The sequence below is a fragment of the Phyllostomus hastatus genome, unplaced genomic scaffold (assembly GCF_019186645.2).
Source record: "Phyllostomus hastatus isolate PE091 unplaced genomic scaffold, TTU_PhHast_1.1 phas_scaffold_78, whole genome shotgun sequence".
Lineage (NCBI taxonomy): Eukaryota > Metazoa > Chordata > Mammalia > Chiroptera > Phyllostomidae > Phyllostomus > Phyllostomus hastatus.
In genome coordinates this window covers 30,177,238-30,191,372 of record NW_025334041.1, presented here as the reverse complement: position 1 = coordinate 30,191,372, position 14,135 = coordinate 30,177,238, and the positions used below count along the sequence as shown (strand labels likewise).

The following is a 14,135-nucleotide window of genomic DNA, read 5'->3' as shown; positions in this document are numbered from 1 at the left end:
TGTGACACAACTTCCTAAAGTGCTACCTGGCAGAGCCATGACACAGCACCCTCTTGTGGCAGATGATGGGTATAAAATCTTACCTGCTGGACTAGTTTCTGAAATCGGGATGTTTATACAGGAAGCCTTTACAAGTAATGTTAAACTATAACTTCAACTATTGTAAATGTTTACATGATTGTTAAAAATGGTTTAAAGTGTTTAATAATTGTAGGAAATTTCTCACCATCAATGTCTTACATTTCACCCCCTGGGGAGCTCTGCTCTACCATTCTATTCAGGAGCCTGTATATTGATCTTAGTTATATTTGCATTTGCAATGAAAAAAACTGATGAATCTAAAACAATTTATATCCATGGTGATTAAATTTCAAGCAATGCAAGGAGCCACTGGGGCTGGAGAGAGAGAGAAAGAGGGCGAGAGAAAGAAGTTGGCAAGGAGGTTCAGGGCTTTTTGTCACCTCTCAAGTCACTCTATAATTTACTAGTTTTAATAAATTGTAAGTAAGTCTGGTCTTGCTTTATAAAGCAGATAGTCATTCTCTCCAAACATCCACATTCTTTACTTATGAGTAGCATATGAGTAATTTGTAATGGGAGGGACAATTGGAAAGGAGAGATGGTGAACTGAGAAGTTCATGTAGAACAGTGGGGACCAGGAAGAAGTGGCAAAGGAAGCACTCTCTTATGTTGTAATGGGTTGATCCTAGGAAAGCTTACAGTTTATGGGGAAGAGCTGACCGCTGGAGGAGGCCAGTGCTACCACCTATGCCTGTGCTGGTGTGCACTATGTTTAACAGGGCTGCAGCCCAGAAACCTAGGTCTGCTGATAAGACTGCTCAATGACTATGCAGCCACAGCTTCCTTCCTGGGTCCTTCTCTAGGTCACTGTTTCATCTTCAGAAAGTATTCTGTTTTCTGCTACTGCTTGCCTAGGAAGTGCAGTCACATCATCTTGCAGAGGTCACATTTTTTCACTATTTTGATATTCATAGGATGGTTAGAAACATATCTTTTTAATCAAACTGAGATCTCTGCTTTTATTTAAGCTTCTAGAGTCTCCTTCTATTTGTACCACCAGAAATATGCCCTTATCCTACTTTACTGCTAATGCTCCTGCCCCAGATAAGATCCATTTAGCTCTTAGGCCTGATGTTTCCATCTGCAAAAATGGGGCCAGCACTCCCTTATAAAATGACTACCACCCAGCAAGCTTTCCTCAAGACTTGTGGGCAGGCCATCCATATTATCCACTACTGTGCTCTGTCCTGCCACTAACAGCCTTCAGGCAAGCGTGCAAATCCTAAATAAGTCTTATATATGTATTTTTGGAAAATGGAAATGAAATAACGTGCTTCACCTTTTAAAAAGTGCTCTTGAAGTTTGTAGTTTTTTTATGGCCAGTAAAAATGCATCATGTATAGCTCAATTATTTTCTACAGTGTTAGGGTATGTTCAGTTAGAAAATATAGTTTATTTAGACAATATAGTTTATTTAGACAATAGCGCTGGCTTACTTTATATGTTTTCAATATTACAATCACAGCCTTTGAACTTTCAGAAGGCTGAATTGTTCATTTCTTTTTAGTTTATAAGAAATAAAATATACTGTATAGTATTAGAATAAAATGAAAATTTAAAGTGTTTTTGCTTTTTCAGGGTCAAATAGGTACAGAAAATACCCATTTCCCCAAATTTGGCTGATAGGAAAAAAATACACTGAATAAAAACCTTTTTTTTAATTTGGATCTGGATTTGAATATGTATTCTAGTCCTGGATCAATCTCTAATAAAATGGTGGCCTCAAACAGTTCAGGTGGGTAAATTTTCCCATTTCACAAAGAATGGAGTTGAAAGGCAAGAGCTGGCTGCCTGTAAGAATCACTATTTTTTAAACACAGAACCCCAAAGAGAACAATAACAATACCCCTTCAACCAGTCAGGATGGCCATCATAACCAAATCAACAAACAACAAGTGCTGGTGAGGTTATGAAGAAAAGGGAACCCCAGTACATTGTTGGTGGGAATGCAGACTGGTGCAGCTACTGTTGAAAACACTGTGGAATTTCCTCAGAAAACTAAAAACGGATCTGCCTTTTGACCTGGCAATTCCACTGCTGGGATTATACCCTAAGAATTCTGAAACACCAATTCAAAAGAATCTATGCACCCCAATGTTCATAGCAGCACAATTTACAATAGCCAAGTGCTGGAAGCAACCTAAGTGCCCATCAGTAAATGAATGGATCAAAAAACTATGGTATGTTTACACAATGGAATTCTATGCAGCAGAAAGAAAGAAGGAGCCCCTTTGTGACGGCATGGATGGAACTGGAGAGCATTATGCTAAGTGACATAAGCCAGGAGGTGAAAGACAAATACCATATGATCTCACCTTTAAGTGGAACCTAATTAACAAAACAAGCAAGCAAGCAAAATATAACCAGGGACACTGAAATTAAGAACAATCTGACAGTAACCAGAAGGGAGGTAGGAGGAAATGAAGGGGGGAAGCAGGGAAGGGATCTCAGTAACAGTTATAAGGGACACATGGACATAACCAAGGGGGGTGGAATCAGGGGAGGGAGGTGGGGATGGTTGGGATGGTTGGGGTGGTTGGGAGTGGTGGGGGAAAATGCAAACAATTGTACTTGAACAACAATAAAATAAAAAAATAAAAATAAAAGTGAAAAAAAGAACAATAGCACACTCTTCATGTGAATATAAATGTTCAGGCTCAAAAACTGCTGAACTTGCTTTTCAACAAAATTGTAAACTCCTTGAGGACCACAAATGTGTCTTAGAATCTAAAGTGCTTAGTATCCTTCCGCCTCATGCCCAGCAATTGACCACTGTTTACTGAACTGGGTTTTAGTTTGTATGTTAATATGATTAGCAATTTCTGTTTCTTTTGATGCTTTTAGGAACTTCTAAATCTGAAAGACTTTCACACACTGTGATCTGTCTGGCAATTAAGATTATAGCAGGCAAAAAAAAAAAAAAGAAGAAGAAGAAGAACTAAACTAGCATTGTCCTAAGGTGACTGGAATTTCTTTATACAGTTAGCAATAACAGAGTCAGAGAAGCATATAGGTAAACATAGAATTTCAAAAGGAATTTTGAAGCACAATTATAGAAGTATGTACAGGTTTGTTTCATTGGAGCGGAGATGCGGGCAGAATCATGACTATAATACCTCACAACTGTAAGGTGCTGTACAATTTATAAATTGCATTTACTGGCCTCATCTCCTTTATCCTTACAAAACCCTAGGTCAGATATTTCAACTTCATTAGTAAAAATTAAGAAGAGTCTGAGAGGTCAGATAAAGGAATTTGAGTTGGAATTCACTATATTAGTGTTCCTCAACTGTCAGTCGTTTCCAAACCACATTTATTATTTTTGCTGCAACTACCTAATACTTTTCATTTATGTCATATTTAACATTTTTTGTCTTAAGAAATATTTTTGAAATCATGAGTCTGATGATTTTTCCTCCAAAAAACACTAAAAAAATAAATGAAATGAAAAAATTATCAGTAGCATGGGTTGACATAAGAAACATCTAAAACCTATAGAGAAATGATTTATGCGTTTATTTGAGCCAAGCTGACAATTGCTAGGAAGAGAAACCTCAAAGAAATGAGGAAATGCTTCAGAGGATGGCAGTTTTACAGTTTACTTTGCACATTGGAATCAAAGGAGGAAACCTAAGGGGGGTTACATGAAATCCATCAGTGGTGGAGTACAGCAATGGGAGAAAGCAAGGCAGGGAAATCTCTGAGATCGGATAAAGAGTAAAATGGAGACACACGTACTTCTTTTACATTGGTGGGTACAGGACAGTTAACAATTAACATTTACAGCACACAGACATGGTATTCAGGGAACATGATAACAATGAAGGGTTCTGTGATCTCATGCGTGGGTGCGCCCTGAGGGGTCTGAAAAGGGTACTCTGACATTCCAAAGGTATGTTATTTTAGATGGAGAAAGACAATAGAGTCTCATTTAAGGTAAAGAATGACCTTTGTCTAGAAAGCTACAAGCCTGGGGTGTGACTACCTGACCGGAGACCTTTGCTTTTTGGGACAATGCTCAACCAACTGAGCCACACTGGCCAGGACTATTGTTAGGGTGGTCGGTGTTGCGGGCTGTGCAAGAATTCACAAAGAGAAGAAAGCGTAGAGAATAAAGTTTTTATTCACTCTCTGAGAAAGGAGAGGGGCATGGTGTGGAGAGTTACACCAGCGCGGAGGGGTTACAAAAAGGGTTGGGGGGCGGGGTTTGCTGTTGTGCAACCCCAAGCTGTTGGGGCATTGTATTACGAGGCTGCATTGTATTCCAATGTTACCTTCTGCCTGTGGCTGCAGGGAGCCGTCAGCCACATTCTGTTCATGCTTCCAGTAATTTCCAGTGCTGGGAATATAAAGTCAGAAGAGTAAAATGGCCATTGTGTTTAACAAGGTCATAGTCCTGCTCAGCAAATGGTGCTGGCTTTATCCCTTGAACTATGATCCTTTTTCAGTTAGGAATTTTTACGTTCAGATGAGCCTCCGTGGTTACTTTTTGTTTCTGAGTTTGTAAGGCTGCCAGGCAGAATCTTGTCAGGTTTAGCGTGTGGCCTCTTTCTCTTCCACAGGGACTCGAGGACTCACTCTCCCACCCCACGCATAAAACATCTGGATAAACAGACCTTCAGTTTCTGTATGCACGTCTGCAGTAATGTTAGGCAAATTGCTTAATTTCTCCACACCTCATTTTCCTCATCTTCAAAATGGGGATAATAGTTATCGACCCCATAGGATGCTTGTGTGGCTAAATCAGGTAATACATGTAAAGCTATTATCAGACTTCTTGACATATAGAAAGCTTTCAATAAATGTTAGCTATTATTGTTAGCTTTGTGTTGCTTTCTTCCCCTCCCCCGTATTCTCATAATTTCAGTCTTTTCCTAAATTAAGCCTGAAATGACTTCCCTATCACTTTTCTCAATTTAACTAAACTGCTAAAAGTTGAAAAGAGGACTTCAACGTGATCTTTGTAATTATTCTTTTTGCTCCTTTTAAAATTTAATCTTTATTGTATTTTGACATTTGTACTTATTATTGTTATATTTCCCTTCTTGACTTGCCTTAGATGATGCTCATAGTAAAATAAGTGCGGGTTAAATCTTTAGGGCTTTTTGCAGTGGATGTCAAGGCTGGGGAATGTCAGTGCTAATCTTGGCCAGCCGCCCATCGCACAACTTGGACCACACCTCTCCTTCCCAAGCCCAGCGCCGGCCACCTGGGGAGTCGCAGTGCTCAGTCACCCCTTGGAGACCGCCTTCCCTTGAGGTCCTGCTGCTCCGCGGCAGACTTCGTTTCCCCACCCCGCCTCTGCAGATCTGGTGGGGCTTCCTCCCCTCCTGTCCCACTCCTGGGGGCATCATGTCGGGCTGGTTTATACACTATTTTTTGGTGTTTGTTCCCGTCTCTCAGAGCCAGGTCACCTAGGAATTAGTTTTTCCGCCTCGCATCAAGAACTTTCGACAGCAGGTAAAGACGAGATAACGTCTAGGTCGCTCAGAGGAAGGTTAGCCGGGTTCACCAGGGCGCTGGCTGCTAGGCTTCCTGGGAAATGTGGTACCTGGAGGTGCGGGCGGCAGGCGGAAGACTACAGTTCCCAGCATGCCCAGGAAAAGGGAAGGTCGGCAGCTTCACGTGACCACTCACTATGGCTTCCCTGTGTTTCGGCTAGCCGGCCGGTGGTTTGTTCTGATTTGTTAGTTGTTTGCGGCTGGGGACCTCTGTCACGATTTCGACATGCAAAAAATCAAATCTCTTATGACCCGACAGGTAAGTCGCGGAGGCGGAAGCAATGGCCTCCTTCATCTCCGCTGGGAGAGAGGCTGAGACGTTCTGCTTCTGGGCCGTGGTGTGCGGAGACCTAAGTTGTAGGTGGTGGCGGGTGTCCCGGGTCCCGGCAAGCCGGTGCACGCCCTGAAAAACTCAACTGAGCACCCCAGCCCAGAGCCTTGCTCGAGCGGGAAGTGGCGTCCCAGGAGCATTTCTTTAGAAGAGGCTAGTGAGGGAATCAGCGCTTGCTTTGTCTCCCTTATTCCTATGTGTGCCATTTCCCCACCAACAGCCCCAGGTGCCTTCCGGAGTTCCCTTTTCCAAGCTATCTGTCGTCTTTGAGTGGGTGGCCTGGCTAGGGAAGTGAGGTCTGTGCAGTAGAGATGACCTCGAAAGAGTGAAAACAGCGGATAATTTGGTGACAGAATTGGTTGCTTTATGACTTTTGGCAAGTCCCCAAACCTTGTAGCTTAAGTTTCTGCAAATGAGGATGATTTATTTATTTTTTTGTTAATTCTATCTCACAGTTCTGAGAGTCATCAGTAAGCTAATGTATGTGAGAATTCTTTGTGAAATACTACTTTTTATCATTGTCCTGGCAAAATAATAGTCTTTTATTTTTTTGCCAGGGTGATAATTCATGAATAAAAACTGGCTATTTTCTATCTCATCTCATAAAGTTGGGGTCTTCCTAATAATGCTTCAGCTTTCTTCAAGCAAGAAGTGGGAGAAATTTCCCTTTTTTATTAATCATGACTTGGTTTTAGATAGCTTTATTTACTTGAACTCTTAATATTTCCCTATAACTGGCCATCTTTATTATTTTAATATGAGAGAAGGATAATTCAGATTAGAGTTTTCAATCAGTGTGGTTTTGAGAACTTTGGCGAAGGTGTATGATAATCATTTAATGAAAAGTTCATTTTTGAGTTATTTTGTTGTTGATGCTTAAAAAAAGAATACAAATTCCAAATTAAATTCTTATTTGGATTTGCAAATTTAGAATTTGAGAGGTATCTGGACAGGTTACAATTTCTAGATTTCTGGCTAACAATACATGAGTCCTAAATGGCGTTTTACCCGTCAGATAGCAGTGCTAATGTCATGGGCATAGACTAAAAAAGTTCTATGATTAACAAAAGATTTAAGTAAGCGGGTAGTAGCATTTGACAATCCTTCACATTTGTTGAATACTGTTGTTATGCTTCATACCATTTCTTACTTGAGAATGAGTTCAGGTCCTGCTCTATTCTATAGTAGCTGTGTGACCTTGAGCAAGTCACCTAACTTTTTTCATCGTCTGGTCCCCATCTTTAAAATAGGAATAATAACCTCATGGGTTTAGCCTGGTGATGATGTTTATATGATGTGATGAAGGTAAAGAGATAAATAAAGGACTCAACTGAGTTGTGGGCCTTTATCAAGGAAGTGTTTGATCATAAAGATCATCTCGGTGGCTGCATGGATGGTGGGAAAGCAGGAAATCTGGAAGCAGACGGTTGAGTAATTCAAACAATAGGCTGACTTTGGCATCTGACTTTTAAAACAATGTGCACTTTCATACATTATCACCACTAATGCCCCTAAACTGCCTTGGAATGCTGAATTTGGACTTCCGTGCATCAGCTAAGTTCAGCGCTCTCTTTCACGTTGCTTGCTGTGCAAGTCAGGGTGGTCAGCATTGTCATTGTTGTACAGCAGCTTTGGTCGTTTATTGTTTTTTAACTGTCTTTTGTAATAATGAGCGGGAGAGAAAAATACAGAAGTCCACGTCCCAGTGGCAATAACTTTGTGTCTCCTAAATATAGTGGAATTGTGCCCAAAATGGCAACTTCAGCCCCAGTCAACTGTGTATTAGACATAACCAGGTGAAGTCTGTGCTTAAAATGAAGGGGAAAAAAAAGCCAGAGAACCGTGTGAAAAGCTACAACTATCCTATGTAAAAAGTGAGGTAAAATGAGTTTTACACAGATTTTTAAAGTCATCCTAATTATATTTAATGAAAGCTTGGCTCCACAAATTTAATCATTATTAATACAGTTTGTGAAACTGTAAGGTATAAAAAAGTAGCATGCCACCTAGAGTTACACTGGGGGTTTTATTTAGTGCTGTTTGTTACTGGATTAAATGAGTAGTGTTACACATACATATACAGAAAGATTTTTTGGGGCAAGACTATAGAACATGCTAGTAATATATTGTTAACTGGAAGAGATGTGAAATTAAGATCCCTGACACTTGTTTTTTTTGTTGTTGTTGTTGTTTTTGTTTTTGTTTTGCATTTTGGCTCTCCCATGACCTTGATGTGGAATAGAATGGGAGAGTGGGCTTTGTTTGATCTCTTTTTTTAGACAAAAGCTGCTGTTCAGCTTTCTTCATTATGCCCGCCTCTATTCTTTCAGTTCATTCAACAGATGTTTATGGAACACTAGGTACCAGGCACTGTTCTAAGTTTGGAGGATGCAGTAGTGAACAAAACAGACGAGGGCTAAGAGGATGGGAGTCCTGGGAGTTGACCATTTGGGTCATTTGCAATTTTAGTTAGGGTGCTATGGAAGGCCTCCCTGAGAAGGGCACGTTTGAGTAAAAACCTGAGCAAAGTGAAGAAGTAAACCATGTGGGTGTCTGGGAAGCAGCTTTCAAGGTGGCAGGTGGCAGGAAAAGTAAATGCGGAGGCCCTGAGGCTGGAGCCTGTTTAAGGAACAGCGGGAGGCTCTGTGTGGGTGGGGTTGAGATTGAGGAGAAAGTAGCTGGAGATGAGGTTGAGAGCAGGGATCCAGATCACAGAGAACCTCATCCTGACCTCATCTCCTCCTCCTTTTCTCCTCACTCATCACTTCTGTTTGATTGAAATAGCAAGCAGAGGAGGAATGTAATTATACATATACTTCAGAAAGATCTTTCTGGCCTGTGCTTTAAGTATTCAGGCATACCTCATTTTTATTGCGATTTATCGCACAGATGTTGTGTTGTTTACAAATTGAAGACAAGACCCTCCACCAGCAAAAAGATTACACCTCACTTTATCGTGGTGGTCTGGAGCCGAACCCACAGTCTCTTTGAGATATGCCTACGATCTATATGGGCAAAAGAGCTGTTGTGGTTAATCCAGGTGAGAGAGGGTGTGGCCTTAACCGGGCTGCGAGTGGTGGAAGTGTTGAGAAAAGGTTGGGTTGTGGATATGTTTTAAATGTAGAGTTGGCAGGATTTCTTGACAGATTGGATTTGGCTGTGAGAGAAAGAGAAGCATCAAGGTTAACTCCGAATGGTTTGGCCCCAGCAATTGGAAGAATGGAATTACCATTTAATGAAGTGGGTAAGGCTGAGGGAGGAAAAGATTGAGGGAAGAGAGAAGGTTTTTAGACTCATTCATTTGAAAGCCTCTTAGATATTTAAGTGGAGAGATAAAAAGTAGCAGTTGGCTGAAAGAGTCTGGATTTCTGAGAAGAATTCCAGGGTATAGGTAAAAATGTAGGAGTTCTGAACATATAGAACGTGTATAAATTGGCCAAGATCACCAACAGAGTGAATATAGATATAAAACAAGAGTCCACAGTTGAGCTTTTGAGAATTCAGCATTGCAAGGTCAGGGGGAAGAGGTGGATCTAGCACATCAATTGTGAAGGAGCAGATAGAGAGGTAAGAAGTCTGCAGCATCCCAGTGAGCACCTGTCCTGTAGCAGATGTTCAATAAATATTCGTTGGGTGAATGGTGGATAGAGAGTGCAGCCCAATAGAGTGGGTCCTGGAGGCCCAGTAAAGAGTTTGAGAGAGGAGGGAGTGATCAGCTGGGTTAAATGCTGCAGATGGGTGACAAGGCGAACACAGGAGTCAGCCTTTGGATGAGCGGCATGGAGGTCATCAGCAACTCGACAACAGCACTTACTCTGTGAAGTGGTGTGGAAGAAAGTCTGACTAGGGTGCATTCGAGAGAAACTGAGGACTGAGTATAAAGACTGTTGAATTTTGCTGAAAAAAGAAGGAAACACAGATCATCTCCAAAGCTCCTTTTGATCATTGGGACATAAGCTGCTGGTCTCATAAATAGAAATTGAGGATTTGTCGACATAACAGAAGTAGTGTGAAGTGTTAATCTGATTTGGGTAAAAAAGAATTTTTTTATGCTGAATTTTGCATAAACTTAAACTGAGGAAATTATCAAAACAAATATAAAAAAATTAAGTAATGGTTAATGGTTACAGTGAAAGTTTCAATTTAAAGGCAGAGTACTACGATTATAACCATGACTTCCTGCTTTAGAGGTGAAGATAAAAGAAATGTCACATTTGTTAGAAATTTATAAAACTGCAAATCAAAGGATTCAAGATTTATAATCCTAAAATATAGGTGTCAATGTTGTACTCTGAGATACTGGTGTAATTTTTGTTAGTTTTGATAGAAGAATAGCATTTTTCTGCGATAACAGCCTCTGGGTTATTGTCATCAACGTTAGAATAAAATAACAGGCAGGGTATGTAAGTTATTCAAGGCCACAGGGCCCATTCCTTGAATTACTGCATTCCCCGCCTTCCTAAGGTGTACAGAGGGTTTCCAGCTTTTATTATTATTTTTGTGCATTTGGTGGAAAGTTGCCACATATGAGTGGCAAATTATTGTGTGTGGTGACTGATTTGGAAGTAAGGCCTTTCTTGAGATACTGGTACATGTCACTTGTTTATATTTCAGGCATTTTTTTTTTTTTTTTTACTGAGTAGTTCTGGGGAAAGAAAATTGCTTGCAATGTATTTCCCCAAGGTTTTCTGTTAGATTGGTTAGCAAATCTATCCTTTGAAAATGCTAGTTTAAAAGGCATGGCAATTGCATTTTTAAAAAGATTTTAAGGGTGGTTGTAATTTTGAGTCAAATTAGGAAGTTTTACTCCCATACATATTGATAAGTATGTAAGTTACTGAATAGCAATTGGGGTTCCACTGCCGGCCTCCACCCTCTAGACAAAATTCCAGAGGCGAAAGTTTGGTGATAAAGAGGAGGAGTCTTTATTCAAAGGGTTCACAATTTTGGAATAACAGCTTTCCACATGCATTAGTCACTTAGGCCTATCAATTAAAGTTAAACTCTTTAAGTTTTGGGGTATAGCTTTAATCACTTAGGCCTGTCAATTAAGGCTAAACTATTAACACCTGAGTTCTCCTCGCATGCCCCCTGTTAGTTTTTAATTATCTGATTTCTATAGGGTTAGTTTAGAAACTAAAACAACGTAAGATACTAAAAGCTACACAATTTTCGAAGAATGGCAGGCTACTGCCTCAGAGGTCGTCCCCTCTAGAACACCAAAAGAAGAAGAAACTTGCCAGGCAGCTGGACCGTAGGCTGCACCCTGAGTTCCTTCCCATCCAAAATACCGTCCATTGGGAAACGCAGGCAGCTGCAGCAGGATCATCCAGGCATCCTCAAGGAAGAAGAGAGCCCAAGAACAAGAGGAGGAAGCCTGAGCCCACCAGTCTGAGAGCCCTTCTTTTATTTCAAATCTTCCCTGTGATTCCTTGCACTCTGGAGGCTTTCAGCTTCTCAGCCAATCCCATCCTAGGCTATTTACATTGCCAGGCAAACTCCTCCTATGGCCCCTCCCTAATTCTGCACAGTGATCTGATCAGATCTCTCTGTATCACGTCTGTGTGTTAGGTATACATGTGGAGATATATAACGTATATAGAGGTTCAGTTCTGTAACCAACCTTGCCTTCTCTGCCACTATTGTTGTCCTGCCCTCATGGTGACTTTTGGTGAGAAAATGGGACAAGGAGGAACAAACCCACGAGTAGTTACATACTTTCATTTCCTCAGTCATTGTGAGACAGCAATCCTCAGTATGCGTCCCTTATTCTAGGAAACTGCCCTGGGAACTTAATTTTAAAGTCAATTGCATGTTCCCATGGGAACAGTGTTCTAATTAGTTGGAGAGTGGAGCTTGCCCAAGGACTTACGCTGAATAATTTACTCGTTTCTTTGCTGTAGATTCTGTTCCTGGAGCTTTGCCGGCCTATATTTGCTGGGCTATAGAGGCATGTAACACTTGGTGTCTCCCTTCTCTTGGGACATCAGTCTGGGAGAGAAAGAGATACATTTAATAATTAAAACTTAACCACTTTGGCAGAAGTGTTGTGTTGGGAAATGTCTGGCTGGGTTTCTAAAACATTAGTGATTATATGAATCACCTGGTTTGTTAAAGTGAAGTTTCTGGTCCTAATCCAGAAATACCTATTCATTGGATCCGTGGTGGGGCCCCAGGAGTCTTTTTTATAAAGTGTTCCCTGGGGGGTGTTGATTGAAGTGATCCATGGACAATACTGAGAAATAGTGTGTTCTTTGAAACATAGGGATTTAGGAAGACTGTATAGAGGAGTTAATTCTGAAAGGGGGTTACTAGTTTCTTTAGAAGGTGGTGTGTGTGTGTGTGTGTGTGTGTGAGAGTGTGAGAGAGAGAGAGAGAGAGAGCGCGAGCGCGCACGAGAGCGAGAGTGCGAGCATGAAGGAGAATGGGAGTGAAAGAGATGAGACAGAACTCTGGGTGGGGTGGGGAGAGACAGGCCTGAGAGTGAAGGCTGGGTGTGGGTGGAGCACTCTGGGGGTCCTGGAAGACACTTGGGGGAGGCAGAGCACCTTGTCATAAAAATCGTACTGATGACTGGTAGTATTTTACAATATGGAAGATACAGTACACCTCTAAAATTTAAAAACAAGCGAGTTCTGCTCTCAGGCTCAGTCGACCTTCAGTGTACCATATATTTTGAATACTAAGGACATCGAAGGCCCAGTACGGCACACCTAAAGGATGAAGACGACTGCAGCATATATCTCTCCTCAAACAAACGTATCAGCCACTTTTGCTTACACACTGACATTATAGGAACCTTAGGTGTCTGCTTTGAATGTCCTCTTTTTAAAATGAGACTTTTAAAAAAATTTAAATTGCTAACTTCCTTCTGTCTTAATAATTTTTCCTGGCGCAAATGAGACTTTCAGAATACCTCAGTTGATATGAATATAGGAATTACCAGGTCCCAAAGAGGTTAAGACTTGGTAGAAGGCAGAGGGACATGAGATTTAAGTCTCAAATACGCAGTAGAAATTGGGTACATTGGTGATACTTAAATCAGGTAAAATCAAGGGATTACTTACGTATTAAGAATTAGTATTATTTAAAATTCTTTGATTTGCTCAGTTGGTTGGTATATTAAATCTGTGAATCATACATCTTTGACCATTTTACCAGGTGAATTTGGTAATAATAGATAAGTGCTTTTGTGGAATGCTTTTTGCCACTCAAAAGTTTTTTTCTTTTGGTCATTTTTAAATTATGGTTGTTAGTCTTCATTAGTTTTGAGTTGCCATATATTTTTATTCCAAACTACCAAAAATACATCTTTACTTGATTTAATAATAGTACTGTATGTATTAAGTGATGTGTTTTTTAGGACACATATTCTATATATTTTAAAGCAGTAAAATTTCTATTTTTAAAATGGTGATTTCTATTTGAATAGGTATGTTCTATCATATTATAGTTCTGCAGCACAATTAAAGTTCCTTTTATCTTCTTTTTTTAAGGGTCTGAAAAGCCCCCCGGAGAGCCTCAGCGATCTGGGCGCCATCGAAAGCCTCCGGGCCCCTGGAAAGGTATGGGTCTCCCTGTGCGAGCACGACTTTTCACTGCCTTATGGACACTTTTTCTTCCCTCATGCAGATGATTGTTGTAAGAGCGATAAATTTTTGTAGTGCAGGAGGCTTGGGACTTGCTATTGCTTTCATTACTTGTTGGGCTACAGTATAATTCATGATAGCTAAGCAGGAAATGCAAACTTGATAAATTCAGTTTTTTTTATTGCATCAGATTCTTAGCATGAAAGCAGTTATATATGTATACATGAAACTTACTAATTTATTTGACGTAATTTGGGGAAATAATATACTTTTATATGGCAATACTCTGAACCAAAAATCATAGTTAATTATGTTTTTGTTATATTATAGAGCAGAGATTTTTGAATAAGTAGCTAAAGTATATCTTATTTTAAGTTGTAGATATCTTGGATTTTAATCCTTTGATATTCATATGAGTTTCTTAGTTTACAAATTTAGTAGGTGTTATTTGAAAGGTAGCGTGGCTTCCCCTCAGGAGAATTATTAACAATTGTTAAATAAATAAATCCCTGCTGGTTCTTACTCTGGGTCCTTGCCACTCGAAGCTGTCTCTGTAACAGCTCCATCACTGATTAAAGATTGTTCTTCTCAGTGTATGCGCTTGTGATTTTCAATTTGAGGATCATATTTGAA

General features: G+C 40.2%; 1 protein-coding gene across 1 annotated transcript in view; it reads left to right on the top strand.

Moving 5' to 3' along the window:
* Window positions 1-5,701: 5,701 nt before the first annotated feature.
* VPS50 (VPS50 subunit of EARP/GARPII complex) overlaps window positions 5,702-14,135 on the top strand; it is a 119,331-nt gene continuing 110,897 nt past the window's right edge. Inside the window, exons 1-2 of the mRNA XM_045828661.1 lie at window positions 5,702-5,841; window positions 13,410-13,478. Coding sequence (XP_045684617.1) covers window positions 5,809-5,841; window positions 13,410-13,478 — 102 coding nt within the window. The 5' untranslated portion in view covers window positions 5,702-5,808. The remainder of the gene's footprint in view (window positions 5,842-13,409; window positions 13,479-14,135) is intronic.